This window comes from Musca autumnalis, unplaced genomic scaffold (genome assembly GCF_047663935.1).
Source record: "Musca autumnalis isolate F117 unplaced genomic scaffold, ASM4766393v1 scaffold_4, whole genome shotgun sequence".
NCBI classification, from domain to species: domain Eukaryota; kingdom Metazoa; phylum Arthropoda; class Insecta; order Diptera; family Muscidae; genus Musca; species Musca autumnalis.
This window is the reverse complement of record NW_027411977.1, coordinates 2,273,054-2,289,702: the sequence shown is the minus strand read 5'-3', so window position 1 is coordinate 2,289,702 and position 16,649 is coordinate 2,273,054. Positions and strand designations below refer to the sequence as shown.

Below are 16,649 nucleotides of genomic sequence, written 5' to 3'. Positions count from 1 at the left end.
ATTTTTTACCTTTCTATCTTTCGCTAAATTGTCTACTAAAAAACTAGTGGAACGGAGCTTATCAATGCATATTGAATCAACCAAAATCAACTTCTTCAAAATCAGAACCAACTTCTTCAAAATTTCGTATTCCAATCAATTGAAGTTTTAATTTTATAGCTCCATTATTGCCACAAAATCATTACAAATCCATTTCAATTCTATTATTATTGAACTTAGTACAGTTGCGTTGTTCAACAGACTTTGTATATGGGCAACGCTTTGATCACATCGAGAATATCAACAACATTTGGAATTGCAATTTTATTACATGTGCCCCTTATGTAAACAAACAAAAAGGCAGCAAAGAGAATTCAACAAAATCAGAAGCATGAAAAATGTTAATGGTGGCGTAAAGATCGTGCAGGAATTTCAAATATTTACATTATTTTGCGTAGAAATTCCAATGCAAAGATGTTAACTGCAATCAGTTGCATAAAGGCGGAGGGGTCGATGACAAGTGCACAGATACAATGGTAAATGTAACATATCGATAAATGTGGAATTAATTAAAATTTAATTATTCGAAATTTAAAAAAAAAATGTAATAGGTGAAATTTTGAAATAACGATTATGTACCTTTATTAGAATTAGAGCGTTTTGTTTAGTATTTATTTATTTATTGAAACATTTTGTAAAGTAAGCCTGAAGGCCAATTAGTTTTACAATATTCATAAGAAGAGTTCCTACTCTTGAACGGCGACCATCTTCTTCTTTATACGATCCCATTTCTTCATGCCCGGCTTGTGGCGTACTTCATTCGTTTCACGATCGATGACCGAGAATTCAGCCTTCATTGCTTGCCTTTCGAAATTATTGATGGTATTTTGATGTTATTTTATTATTTTGATGTATACGCAATCGAATTGACATTTGAAACTCAGTGGACGACCATTCAAATACATATCTACAGGGCAATTAGAGGCCAAAGCGCAAGATTTTTTACATACTATCCCGCCTATTACACCGTATATTAAAATCGTTTGCATGAGCTGTTCGTCCCTTCTTCCCTCTAGTACGAAATGTACTCCATTATTTTTAGTTTAATTTGTTAAACATTAAAAGCGAGTAAACTGGTTATCCTTAGAATCAAAAAATATGTATTAATTTCAATTACATACATACGTATATTATATAAACAAACTAAAAAATTGATAAAATTTGTTTACTTCTTTTTATTTTTCATTGTAGGCCTCTGACTCTTTCGCATACTTCTCTTACGATTCTCTGCTTTACGTTCAGTATTCTCTGCATTACGTTTCTTAATGAATTCAAGACGCATGCGTGACTTAACAATTTGTTCCGGAGTACGCAACTCTTTGTCGCCGCCCACTCCTGCTCTCTTCTTGGCTTCAACTTTGGCATTGTGTCGAGCATGCCTACTGACGGGGTAGCGTTTCTCATGCGACAAAGGCTTGAAGGTATCGTCGTCACTGCCAGCTTCTTTAGCCAATTGTTCTTCAATTTTAGTTTTCTCCTTCCAATCGGTATATCGACCGGTCTTAAAGGACGATGGTATCCAAGCTCCCGATTCTGTACGAATTTTATTCGCTCTGGGATCTTGAACGGCCACCATCTTCTTCTTTATACGATCCCATTTCTTCATGCCCGGCTTGTGGCGTACTTCATTCGTTTCACGATCGATGACCGAGAATTCAGCCTTCATTGCTTGCCTTTCGAAATTATTGATGGCCAAGCCATCTTCAGTGTGTTTGTCTGCTGACTGATATGGAATGAAATTTTCCATATCCTTGACATTGGTATTTGCCTTCTTCTTCTTTTTGGGTTTCTCTGTGTAAAGGTCATCCATATTTTTACGTTTCTTGGGTGCCACTACTTTTTTGAATGCTGAATTTATCTCGTCCTCGCCGACATCCTCCGATTGTTTACATTCCTACGTTGTTGGGTTACGAAAACATTAAACATAGAATTAGAAAGTAACAGAATTTTATAATAAGAAGGATGCAATTACGAAAATTTATCTGATGCTGACAAAATGTGAGATCTCGTATTCATGCAAATTTGTACACTATTAATGTAAGTTTGGTTTTTTAAATTATTCCGAGCATATAAAATTAATTAATTAATTACACATCCTTTCTGAATGCCCGTCTATACTTCAAGAACACAACCTAATACTACACAACAAAGGATTGGATATTCTTAAAACTCCTACAGTTGAAAATGTCAACAAAGTTTTTATACCCTATACCACAATGTGGAAAAGGGTATTATAAGTTTGTTTTGGTAAAAATTCATGTAACACCGCGAAATATTCGTCGGAGACCCCCAATGTGGTATACCAATCTTCATATCTCGACGAGATAAAGCGATTTTGAGATGTGTGTCTGTCCGTCCGTCCGTCCGTCTGTCCATTATAAATTGTAAACCCGCTCCAGGCCGCAATTATGGACCGATCCTCACGAAATTTTGTATGGAGGTCGGGTTCAGATCAGAATAGATCCCTATTCTTATTGGTGATGATCGTGAAATATTTAGTGGGTGAAATGGACCAAAAACATAATATTTATCCAATTTTCAAGCGGCTCTGTAGGTCTCAATAATAGTCCGATCAACGCGTAATTTTAAATAAGGTAAGAGTATATCACAAAGGAGAAGCTTACAATTTGAGATGGCAATCGGATCATATTTAGAGGGTTAAATGGACCAAAACTTTTGTGTGAAAATTGTGAACATTTTTAATATGCAGCTTATATCTTAATTCCTGGAAGTGACATTCCGGACAAGTGAGATATACTTGAAAGTGGAACGCTAGACCTTTCAATTGATGCCTGTTATGTTGGTGTGCATGATTAGATAACAGAGTTACAGCCTAATATATTCCGTTATTTGTTTGTAGTGTAATAATAAACTCGCTAGAAGTCGCAATTATAAATCAATAGTCACGAAATTTTGCACCGGGCAAGAGTATAGGTCGAAAAAAGATGCCTACAATTTTGAATGATGATCTGATATTCTTTAGCGGGTGAAATGTACCATTACTTTTGTATAAAAAATACAAAAATTTTATTTTTGGTCGATATTTTAATTCCTTGAGGACATATATGTTTCGCAAAGTAGCCTACGTATGGAAAAAAACTACTGACCTTTCCCCTGATGTAAATTGCAATAAAGTGTTTGCTAGATAACGGGCCTACTGCATAATATATAATGGGTTCTGTGTAGAGAACCACATTTTTATCCCATGTTACTTATTGTCTCTTCAAAAGTTTATGTAACACCACGAAATATTCGTCCTAGACCCCTTATTTGGTATGCCGAAATTCATATCTCGACGAGATAAAGCGATTTAGCGATGTGTGTCCGTCCATTAAAAATTTTAAACAAGCATAAGGCCGCAATTATGGACCGATTGTAACGAATTTTTTAAGGAGGTTGGGTTCGGGTCAGAATAGAAATAATTAGTTTTTGGTGATGATCGTGAAATGTTCAGGGGATGAAATGGACCAAAAACAAAATTTTAACCAATTTTGTAGCGGCTCTGTAGGTCAAAATAATAACCCGCAAATTTTTAAACAAAGTTTGAGTTTATGATGAAGAAGAAGCGTACAAACCAACGTGAAGATCAGATAATACTTAGCGGGTTAAATGGACTAAAACTTTTGTGTGAAATTGGTAAAAATTTCAATAACGTAGCGGTTAAACAACGGAAGTAGTCGTCCTACATAAGTGGGTTTCATTACATTTTAGTTTGTGTGAACTAAATTTTCCTTTCCTGCTACAAAAATGTCTTTGTCATTCCAGATAACTTTTTGGTTTTGGTCATAAGTATTATACATTACATCTCTGATATTTGATAATTAAATTTTCACAATCATTGAAAAGAAGTTCCGTGGAGAGCGATTGTCCAGGGATAGTGGTATAGGGTATCCCATGGTCGGCTCCGTCCGACTATAGACTTTTCTTACTTGTTGAATTTATATCATATTGTAAAATACACATTTAATATGTACTATAATCAATATACCAAAAAATACCCTGTAACTAAATTTGGATAGCTGCTATTCTCCCAATTTATCTTATATTAATACTAGCAAATGCCCGCTACTTCGTATGCGGAAAGGGAACAAAATATATATAAACAATATTTAATACGGGAATGGTGAATACTGGAGATTCTGTTGTATTAAGACCTATTTTTATTACCAATATTTTTTTCGATTGTAGTCAGAATTTACAAAAAAAAAATCTGAAGTATCGCATCCCTACACAACTACCATATTTTTTATTTCGAATTTCCAAAACTACGTATCATATTGCATTTCAGATTTGACTCCTGGTTTTAACCCTTCACTAACACAGCATTCCCTTCCAGTACGAATTTCCAAACACTAAACTTTATCTCACGCCTTCACAACAACAATCACGCACATTTACAATGCAAGGTTCTAGCTTTAGCGGTTTCGCCCAGAACCCGTATAGGTCCGTTAAATTTTCGGCAGTCAAAATGGCCATAAAAATCCAAAATGACCATAAAAATCCACATTTTCGTATATCCCCATATAACGGTACCTCTCGACTTAGTGTATTTTAAAACATTACTTCCTTATATTCAACATATATCCTAACCCCAATTCACTTTTCCAGCTTTATCTGTTCTCCTGAAACCCATTATAGTACTATTTAGTACTTTTTGTATAAATAAGTACGAATTTTCAAAACCTCCTCCCTACCTCCACTCTAAACCCCAATTGCTAATCTAGTACCGAATTTCAAAATTCCAGTTCTACCCTTTACAAAGTCACAAATTGTACAAAATTCTCTACTATATAGCAAATACCAAAAGGTACCAAATGTTGTACCATTTAGCACTTTTCGTACACGATTTTCCAAAATGTACATATCTCAGCTCTATCTGTTCACCTAACCCCAATTTAAAGCCAATGTGGTTCCATTTAGCACTTTTCCATAAGTATGAATTTCCAAAACTACCTCAATCCTCACTCCAACAGTAATCTGTTCACGCAAATACAGCGAATTCCGTACCAGTTAGTACTGCTTCGTTCACATTAGTACCATTTTCCAAAGCTTCCTCCATATCTCAATTCTATATTCTAACAGTAAACTAAATTCCAAATTTCAGGATTCCAGCTCTTCAAATCCAAATCCAAATCATACTAAACTCACTACCATTTAGGACTTTTCGACCTTTGGTACATCTTTCTTACTCTAAATCAGTGACCCCCATTCCAAATTTCAGGATTCCGGCCCTATTCGTTAACCCATATCTAAATTGTACTATATTTAGTACTTTTCGTATAAGTTTAGTTCGAATTCCAAAAACCTTTCATTTTTACTCTTTAACAGTGACCCTCATTACAAATTTCAGGATTCAAGCTCAATCCGTTCACACAAATCCAAATTGTACAAAATTTAGTACCATTTAGTACTTTTCGTACCCTTATAGTTCGAGTTTACAAAAACCTTCATTGTTACTCTTCATCAGTGACACTCATTCCAAATGTCTGTATTCCAGTTCAATCCGTTCACCCAAATCAAAATTGTACTAAATTTAGTACTTTTTTATTTTTTTTTTTTTTTATTTTATTTATTTCGAATGGGTAACCAAGCCTATAAGGCCATCTATGTTACAAAAGCAAAGTTATCCTAAACTACACCTAACTCTGAACTTAATCCTTAAAACTAAATAAAGATATAAAAATATTTAAAACAAATTCTAATTAAACGGGTTTTAAGCATATACTACTCCAAACAAATATAAAAGCATATCATATATTAAATTTAATATCTTATTTTATATTTAAATGAAAAGAAAATATAAACAAGTTTCAGCGACAACTCTAAAACCAGAATTTGGCCTTTAATAAATTAAAACAAGACATATTACATTCAGATATCATGAGATTGGGAATAAGTGTACAATTTAGTTTTAAAAGAAATAAGTGATCCCCCAAGACACTTAAGTGAAGGTGGCAGATTATTAAATGCACGCGAAACTCTGATAAAAAATGACTTCTCCAACACTGGCGTGATTCTTGGCAAAATAATTTGCACATTCCTCTCCGACCTACCGAAGGAAAACAGTTCGAAAACGCACACTGGTGTCTTCAACTTAACTATCTTATACAAATATAAAAGACACCTAATCATAACAAAATTACGAAAACTACAACCGAGAAAGCTCTCGACATAGCTGGAAATATGCTGACGCCAATTAATTTTCGTATCCTTATAGTTCGAATTTCCAAAAACCTTTCATTGTTACTCTTCATCAGTGACCCTCATTCCAAATGTTTGTATTCCCGCTCTATCCGTTCACCCAAACCCAAATTGTACTAAATTTAGTACCATTTAGTACTTTTCGTGCACTTATAGTTCGAATTTCTAAAAACCTTTCTTTGTTACTCTCCATCAGTGACCCTCATTACACATTTCAGGATTCCACGTCTATCCGTTCACCCAAATTCAAATTGTACTAAATTTAGTACCATTTATTACTTTTCGTACACTTATAGTTCTAATTCCAAAAACCATTCATTTTTACTCTTCATTAGTGATCCTCATTCCAAATTTCAGGATTCCAGCTCTATCCGTTCACCCAAATCCAAATTGTACTAAATTTAGTACCATTTAGTACTTTTACCCTTATAGTTCGAATTTACAAAAACCTTTCATTGTTACTCTTCATCGGTAACCCCCATTCCAAATGTCTGTATTCCAGCTCAATCCGTTCACCCAAATCAAAATTGTACCAAATTTAGTACCATTTAGTACTTTTCGTTCCCTTATAGTTGGAATTTCCAAAAACCATTCATTGTTACTCTTTATCAGTGACCCTCATTCCAAATGTCTGTATTCCAGCTCTATCCATTCACCCAAATCCATATTGTACTAAATTTAGTACCATTTAGTACTATTCGTGCACTTATAGTTCGAATTTCCAAAAAGTTTTCTTCGTTACTCTCCACAATTGACCGTAATTTCAAATTTCAGGATTCCAGCTCCATCCGTTCACACAAATCCAAATTGTACCAAATTTAGTACCATTTAGTAATTTTCGTACACATAAGTACGAATTTCCAAAATCACCCTCATGTCTCAATCATACACAACAGTAATCTTAATTCCAAATTTCAGGATTCCAGTTCTATCCGTTCACCCAAATATAATTTGTACTAAATTTAGTATCATTTAGTACTTTTCGTACACATTAGTACGATTTTCCAAAAACATTTAATTACATCAACACCACTTCCCTACCTTGATTTCCATACCAAATTCCATGATTCTAGCTATATCCGTTCAAAATATACAATTGGTACTAAATTTTGTAAATTTTAGTACTTTTCGTACACTTAGAGGTCGATTTTCCAAAAACCCTTTGGTACATCTTTCTAGATCTCCATCAGTTACCCTCATTCCAAATTTCAGAATTCTAGCTCTTACCGTTTCCCTAATACAAAGGGTACCATATTTAGTACCTTTTAGTACTTTTCGTACACTTCTGGGTCGAATTTCCAAAAACCCAGCCTTATCTACCCCTACACACCAACAGCAACCTACACCCAAAATTTCAACTTTCTAGCTTCAGCGGTTTCGTCTGGGCGTTGATGAATCAGTCAGTCAGTCAGTGAATACCTCACCTCACTGCTCTTTTATATATATATAGATTTAGTACTTTTTGTATAAATAAGTAAGCATTTTCAAAACCTCCTTTCTACCTCCTCCTAAACACCAATTACTAATCTAATACCGAATTTCAAAATTCCAGGTCTACCGCTTTACAAAATCACAAATTGAACAAAATACTGTACCATATAGCAAATACCAAAATGTACCATTTAGCACTTTTCGTACACGACTTTCCAATAACTACTTTCATATATCTGCTCTATCAGTTCACCTAACTCCAAATTATAGCCAATGTAGTTCCAATTAGCACTTTTTCATAAGTACGCATTTCCAAAACTACCTCAATCCTACCCTCCAACACTAATCTGTTCACGCAAATACAAATTGTATCGAATTTAGTACCATTTAGTACTGCTTCGTGCACATTAGTACGATTTTCCAAAGCTACCTCCATATCTCAATTCTAGATTCCAACAGTAATCTTAATTCCAAATTTCAGGATTCCAGCTCTGTCCGTTCACCCAAATCCAAAGTGTACTAAATTTAGTACCATTTCGTACCCTTGTAGTTCGAATTTTCAAAAACCTTTCATTGTTACTCTTCATCAGTGGCCCTTATTCAAAATTTCAGGATTCCAGCTGTATCCGTTCACTCAAATCCAAATTGTACTAAATTTAGTACCATTTAGTACTTTTCGTGCACTTATAACACGAATTTCCAAAAACCTTTCATTGTTACTTTTCATCAGTAACCCTCATTCCAAATTTCTGGATTCCAGCTCTATCTGTTCACCCAAATCCAAATTGTACTAAATTTAGTACCATTTATTATTTTTCGTGCACTTATAGTTCGAATTTCCAAAAACTTTTCTTTGATACTTTCCTTAGTGACCCTCTTTCCAAATTTCAGGATTCCAACCCAATCCGTTCACCCAAATTCAAATTGTACTAATTTCGTACCCTTATAGTTCGTATTTCCAAAAACCTTTCATTGTTACTCTTCATCAGTGGCCCTCATTCAAAATGTCAGGATTCCAGCTCTATCCGTTCACCCAAATTCAAATTGTACTATATTTAGTACCATTTCGTACCCTTATAGTTCGTATTTCCAAAAACCTTTCATTGTTACTCTTCATCAGTGACCCTCATTCAAAATTTCAGGATTCCAGCTCTATCCGTTCACCCAAATCCAAATTGTACTAAATTTAGTACCATTTATTATTTTTCTTGTACTTATAGTTCGATTTTCCAAAAACCTTTCTTTGTTATTTTCCATTAGTGACCCTCATTCCAAATTTCAGGATTCCAACTCAATCCGTTCACCCAAATTCTAATTGTACTAAATTTAGTACCATTTAGTACTTTTCGTACCCTTATAGTTCGAATTTCCAAAAACCTTTCATTGTTACTCTTCATCAGTGGCCCTCAATCCAAATTTCAGGCTTCCAGCTCTATCCGTTAACCCATATCCAAGTTGTACATAATTTAGTACCATTTAGTACTTTTCGTACACATTAGTACGATTTTCCAAAACCATTTAATTACATCAACACCACTCCCCAACCTTGATTTCCATACCAAATTACATTATTTCCTGCTATATCCGTTCAAAATATACAATTGGTACTAAATTTTGTAAATTTTAGTACTTTTCGTACACTTATAGTTCGAATTTCCAAAAACCCTTTGGTACATCTTTCTAACTCTCCATCAGTGACCCTCATTCCAAATTTCAGAATTCTAGCTCTTACCGTTTGCCTAATACAAAGGGTACCATAATTAGTACCTTTTAGTACTTTTCGTACACTTCTAGGTCGAATTTCCAAAAACCCAGCCTTATCTCACCCCTACACACCAACAGCAACCTACACCCAAAATTTCAACTTTCTAGCTTCAGCGGTTTGGTCCGGGCGCTGATGAATCAGTCAGTCAGTCAGTGAATACCTCACCTCACTGCTCTTTTATATATATAGATAAGATAAATAATATAAATAAATAAATAAAATATATCATCTGAACCGATTGGATTTAAATCTTATCGCAATAGTCTTAGTGAACATTTAGGACACATATTATCAAATATCAAACTTTAACAACGTTTAACAATGTCCCCTATGTGCATGGTACAAACAAACCTTTTGTAACTTGCTTGCTTTTTCGAAAAAAAAAATTTTGTTCGGACTCTCGAACTCATTTTTTGCTTAGCGACAACAATCGGTAATACTTATTTATTTATTTATTAATATCCAGGTTCCTAGGTGGAACATAGGGTAATACTTAAATACATATAATTTAAGTTAGCGCCAAAATAAAGTTGTCGCAAAGTTCTATCGATGCCAAAAGCGTTGTCAACTTTTATTGGTACTTTTTAATTTTGCATATTAATTTTACCGATTTTGTTTCGGCCAGCGGTATGATTGGATTGGATCTGTGGTTACATCCAATCGAAGCAGCCACATTCCTGGAACTGGAGATAGATCCAGAGCCAGATTGAGCAGAAAAACGAACACGCAAACACACAATAATAAACAATGTTACAACAACCAATATAATCCCAATCCTACGGCGGCGGATTCTTCGTATCCGATTGACCCGAAGCCAGTGTTTCGGTCAGCGGTTGCCAACCCAGCATCAAACCTATGCTTCTGCGTAGGTTCTATGATGCTGCAACAACAAACAATATAACCAAATATATTCGATCATCATAACATCACACATACAATACTCATCTAATTGGCACAATTTATTATTGATATTTACTTCCAAGGACGAATCATACAAACTGTTATCACAACGTCATTAGCGTATCGCAAATAGCGGAAAAAGGTCGCAATGGTAATCATTATTCCCCTTCTTGCTGGAAACTATAGTTTTCCCTATTTACTGACGATATCTTAAATCGATTTCTACATTTTGTCACTGTCTAGTATTTCGTCGTTTCGACAATGAATTTATGTAATGATAAGAAATTTACCTTTTGTGGTTTAGCTTTCTCCGCCTTTTTGGTCTCTTCCTCTTTGTCCAATTCCTCCATTTTAGAGCGATATTTTTCTATCACTTCTGAATGGTGTGAACGTTTGGCTTTCATTATCTGATACGGCACTGATTTCTGGCTGTTGTTCAATTCAAATATTGTCTAGAAATAAAAATAGCATGCGTAATACAAAACAGCGAAAAATTGATATTATCGCTAGACTTACATTATGCGGCTTGAAACTTTTCATTTGCAAAAGTAGATCGTGTTTTTGTTCTTGTAGCCTACGTTCTTCTTCAGCTATTTCTTCGGCAGATCTTTTACTGGTTGACTGTGCAGCATCAGCCAATTTTGGTATGGCTTGTTCTATGAAATCGTCCAGAGGTTTGAGGGCGAAGAATTTCAATTTCTTTACTCTAGCATTAGAATCTGTGGAAGCAACTGGTCTGGATGACAAATATTTTTTGTATGCATTCTCACTAGTACGTAATACACCACTCTAAAAAGAACAGCCCTCGAATGATTTATTGAATCTAATCAAATATATATTAAACATTTACTCACAATATTGTGATTTTTCTTAATTTCCATTACAGTTAAATGTTCCTCTTCAAGTAATTCTTGGGGAACTGTACCAATTGCCTTGGGGTCATTAATATTGAATTCTCGATTTAAAAACAAGTGCAAATCCAATACGTGCGCTGCATCTTCCATGGAAAATATTGAAAAGGCTGTACCAGTACGACCAGCGCGAGCACAACGACCTACACGATGTACAAACAGTTTGGGCTTGCCAGGAAAATGTAAATTCACCACATAGTCTAAACTAGGAATATCAATACCACGAGCAGCTACATCAGTTACAATTAGTACCGATACTTTTTTGTTGACAAATTTTGCAGTGTTTATTTTACGTGCCGATGGATCTAAGCTAGAGTATACGGATGTATTGGTTATACCGCAACCAGTAAGAATCTGAAAATTGTATATGAATACAGTGTGCGTTTCGTATATGTAATGGAACGAGGTTATGGTTACCATCATGTTCTACTTACAAATGATAGCAGTTCAACATGATGTTGAGTACCAGCAAATACCACTGTTTGAGCATCCTGTGGAATTACATACTTTAACAATGTAACCAACGTAGTATATCTGTCATCCGAGCGACAATACACAAATTTCAGACTTAAAGCTTCGGGAAGCTTTGATTCAACATCTGCATAATACGAAACAATGTGAAATGTAACAAAAATTAAAACATTCATACATACCCAAACGTATTAATACAGGATCACTTAAACCTGCTCTGGCAAAATCAACAAGTAATTTTGGTAAAGTAGCAGAAAACAAAACCATTTGTCGCGATTGGGGTAATCGATGCAACGTCTCATTCAATTGCTCACCAAAACCCATTTCGAACAAACGATCAGCTTCATCAAAAACAATGTATTCTAAAAGAAGAAAAAATTAACTTATCTGCAGTCAAAAAATATTCTGGACATCACCTACCAACGGAGCTCAATTTCAAGTCCATTTCCACACACAGATGGAGAAATCTACCTGGAGTCGCTACAATTACGTCGGGACATGTATGTATGGCGGAGAATTGCGAGTCCATTGAATCACCGCCCAAAACTAAAATAGTCTTAAGGTCCATAAATTTTCCCAATTCCTTGATAAATTTGTAGGTTTGTACAGCCAATTCTCGAGTAGGAGAGAGAATTAAAGCTCTCGCCCCTTTGGTGGGATCTCTCCTCTTAAGGCGCTCGAACAGCGGTATTAAGAAACAGGCCGTTTTACCCGAGCCCGTTTTGGCCATTGCAACGACATCTCTGCCCTCCAATATTAGAGGTATGGTTTTACGTTGAATGGGTGTAGGAACTTTGTATCCACGTTTTGTTATACCTTTTATCACTTCATAACTCAAGCCCATCGACTGGAAACCACCACTTTTCTTTGCCTTCGCGGAGGGTTTAGATTTTAGGAGATCGTTGCCTTCCCCATTTCCCCCACCATCCATAGATGGAAAACCTGGTAACTCATTTACCTTTACCTAGAAATAGGATATTTTTAAATTATTACTGCAAAAAAAAATATTAAGATCTTACCATTTTATCTTTATCGCTTATAATATTTTTTAATGTTTTTATTGGAAACAAATGCACATTGACATTTGACGTTTGTTTCACAACAAAACAAAACCACGTTTTACGTGAAAAACAGCGTTGCCGTTTTGGGAATTTCGGACCAAATTTGTTGGTCCGTAAATTTCGTAAATCTAACCCTGCGTTTACAAAAGACATGACAGTTGAGTTCATGTATTGATTGTCAAAAACCCAAAATTTGTCTGTGTGACGTAGGCGTCCTGACAACTGCAAAAACAGTTGTAAAATTTTGAATCATCGACTTCTTTTTGTTTTCCATTTACATATTTTGATTGTGTTCATATTCTTCTGTTTTCAACATATTTCAATTATTTGCTCTGTTCCAGAACCTGCAAGAATCTACTAACAATTTTTCCTTTATGTTATCGGAAAAATATTGAAAATCAGTAGATTCTTGCAGTTCTGGAACAGACCAATTATTTCACATGGTAGAACAAACCAAGTAAAGTAATAGCCCATTTAGATATGACTTCATTAGCCGGATTTAGCACATTATCAGGTTTTATTTGCTAAATTCAGCCAAAATCTACCAGATTTCCCATACAAAAATAAATCCTCTGTTTTTTGCAACATGTTGCTAGAAAATACAAAAAGTTGCTAGCTGGCACAAGAAACAAGGTAGATGCATCGGTGAACTGCTACACTAAAAATAATTTAAAATGTAAAAATTTGTAAACAAGGCGGAAAAATTAAAATTGTTTTTATGTACAAAGTTGATTTTAATCAACCAAGACTAATATTTACGATGTCTAAACGATAAAATAATTCGTTAATTTATTTTAGATGGGCAAACTGCGATAAAATGTTTCTTTATTTACTCTTTAGTTAGCATTAGTAGCATAATGTGCAAACATATTCAGTATTAAACAATAAATTTGTAATTTGACGTATGTTTTTTGAGACGAATTCAATTTACAAAAAATTCTTTTGACGTTTCAAATTCGATCAGATGGGCTGGTGCATCTACATTGGTAATTGTGATATGAACAAAAATCACCTGACTGCCATTTAAATCCTCCAGAATGTTTATCTAAATGCAATTAGGTTTGTACTGGATTTATTAAATCCAGTCGAGGATTTATGGCTAGTCTAAATGAGCTATAAGTACTACAACAAATACAACTCAACAACAACCACATAGGAATTTCCCCCCATACCAAGTGCGGATATTATTCGAATGTCCGGCACAACTTTTGAAAACGATATCACTGTCGAAGGATTGGCAAATGTTTTTCGGGTGTACACAAGCACGTTGTTCTTTTGTTCGTCAAAAGTTTAAAAACGATATCATTTTCGAACATTTTTCGAATGTTTTTCTTCACAAGAAAAATTGTTTCGAGAAACATTTTTTACTTCGGAAATTTTTTACGTTTGAAAAAATAATAGCTGTGTTCCAGAACTAAAAAGTTTTTACAATTTTTAAGACTTTTACACATTTTAATCGAAAAAGCGTTCCCGTACATAAAAAAGTTGTAAAATGTTCACTTCTCTTTAAACAAAAATGGCGCTGAATGACGCTCTCGTTAAAAACTTTTTACACGACAAATTTGGGCGAGTAAAAAAATAGTAACATGGTTGCCGGCGTCTGATTGGCTGATACGGCGACTTTGACATTTGTTCCAGTTTTTTTGACGTATTTTCCATTTTTCCGTTCCCGAACTATTTCAAAAAACGTGTGTGTGAGAACAAATTTTTTGCAGTTCTCTCTTTTACGAGTTTTACCATTAAAAAGTACGGGAACGAAGCTAATTTTATGTAGTTCGTGAAAAAATTCCCATTTGCTTTTTTCAAATAGTTTCGATATAAATGCTACGTATCATATAAACAAGAAGTGTTGATAAACACAACATATGCCGGGGTTACAAATACAAGACAACAATGTTTATAAACTGTTACACGCATTGAATCGCAAACATTACAAAGAAGAAAAGGTACATAACAGGAAAATCAAGAGACGTCAGTTAAAGTTAAACATGTCATAAAATCGAAATTCCGCCAAAAATGCTTTTTCGGCACTATCGTAAAAACTATCATCTTTCATTCGCTAATAATATTATTAACGACATTCGAATTCGAAAGTTTTCCTGCCACAAACTGAGCGACGAATGAATCGTTCTCGAGTGTCGTTTTCGAACAAAATATCCGCAAAACTATCGAAAAACATTCGAAAACGGATCGTATGGGGGGTTGTTTTTGTTTGTAATGTTATGCTAAGTTTACATTTACGAAATCCACTCGATTTCAACTGTCAATTCCATACCTCAAACGTCAAATGAAATCTCATCTGGATTTCATTTGACGTTTAACCTATGGATTTGATCGAGTGGATTTCTGAAATGTAAACCAAGCATTACAGTTAAAGTCTCCCTTGTCCCACCTGGGATGTTTGCCTCCTAACGGGCAAAGTGGGGTTCTTGAATTGGGTGAAAATAAGACGGGGAAAAGTGGGGTTCTTGAATTGGCTAAAAATGAGACGAACAATGAAACGGGCAAAATGGGGTTCTTGAATTGGCTAAAAAAGAGGAATAATGAAACGGGTACAGTGGGGTTCTTGAATAGGGTGAATATGCGACGAAAAATTAAACAGGCAAAGTGGGGTTCTTGAATTGGCTAAAAATAGGCTTAAAAATGAGACGGGCAATGTGGGGTTCTTGAATAGGTGAAAATGAAACGGGCAAATTGGATTTCTTGAATTGGGTGAAAATGAGACGAAAAATGAAACGGGCAAAGTGGGGTTCTTGAATTGGCTAAAAAGATACGAAACATGAAACGGCCAAAGTGTGGTTCTTGAATTGGCTAAACATGACACACACCCAAAACGGGAAAGTGGGGTTCTTGAATTGGCTAAACAGGAGACGAACAATGAAACGGACAGCGTGTGGTTCTTGAATGGACTAAAAATGAGACGAACAATTAAACTGGCAAAGTGGGGTTCTTGAATTGGCTAACAACAACTACTACTACAAATAGAATAATACAAATTTCAAATGGAAAAATTCGAATTACAAATAAAATAATTCAAATTACAAATAAAATATTTTTTATTTTTGCCTTATTAAGGCGAAGGCCATTTATAGTGATATTTAATTAATTCTCTTTCGAGTTGAGCTGTTAGGCCTTTAGAGATACATTGAAAAATTAGGAGTCTACCGAAGTCCCACGCATCCAACCATTACACTACGTTTCACGGGTGGTAAATCCGATCTTCAGGTGTATTAGGATGTTGTTTTTGTGGCAGACGAAGGCAAAGCTTGGTAACTGGTATATATATCGAACTTCATTAGATAAATGTATATGCGAAATTATGTCAGTTAATTGAAACTCCAAACTTTTCCTATAGTCCTGCTTTGGTAATCCCATTTTTCAATGTTCACAAATACTATGGTAAGTTTTATTCCTACATCATTAGTAATTGCTCTTCTATATCAGAAGATTTTATTTTTTTTTTTGATCATCAATTATTGTCTACTAAAGTTTTGACACTCAGTTGTCGAAGACCCAGGTTCGAATCCCAGCCTGGCTCATGCTGAAATTATTTTCTATTTTTGCCCGTGAAACCCGTGAAACGTAGTGTAATGGTTGGATGCGTGGGACTTCGGTAGACTCCTAATTTTTCAATGTATCTCTAAAGGCCTAACAGCTCAACTCGAAAGAGAATTAATTAAATATCACTATAAATGGCCTTCGCCTTAATAAGGCAAAAATAAAAAATAATTTCAGCATGAGCCAGGCTGGGATTCGAACCTGGGTCTTCGACAACTGAGTGTCAAGGTTGCCGGCGTCTTAGCGTTCTAAGCCACCATCAACTTGTCAAAACTTTAGTAGACAATAATTGATGATCAAAAAAAAAAAAAA

The 16,649-nt window shown here is 34.9% G+C and overlaps 1 protein-coding gene and 1 long non-coding RNA gene across 2 annotated transcripts in view; one reads left to right on the top strand and one right to left on the bottom strand.

Annotated features, from left to right (window-relative positions):
* Nucleotides 1-16,649, top strand: part of LOC141404086 (uncharacterized) — a 128,605-nt gene that overhangs the window by 98,802 nt on the left and 13,154 nt on the right. The gene's annotated exons all lie outside the window — the stretch shown is intronic.
* Nucleotides 1,117-12,913, bottom strand: LOC141404071 (ATP-dependent RNA helicase DDX54). The gene is made up of 8 exons (XM_073987342.1): nt 12,738-12,913; nt 12,139-12,682; nt 11,901-12,080; nt 11,682-11,845; nt 11,191-11,601; nt 10,853-11,125; nt 10,627-10,788; nt 1,117-1,933 (listed from the first exon to the last, which is right to left on the bottom strand). Exons 1-8 carry the CDS (start codon nt 12,738-12,740, stop codon nt 1,205-1,207), a joined length of 2,466 nt encoding a protein of 821 aa, XP_073843443.1. The 5' UTR covers nt 12,741-12,913; the 3' UTR covers nt 1,117-1,204.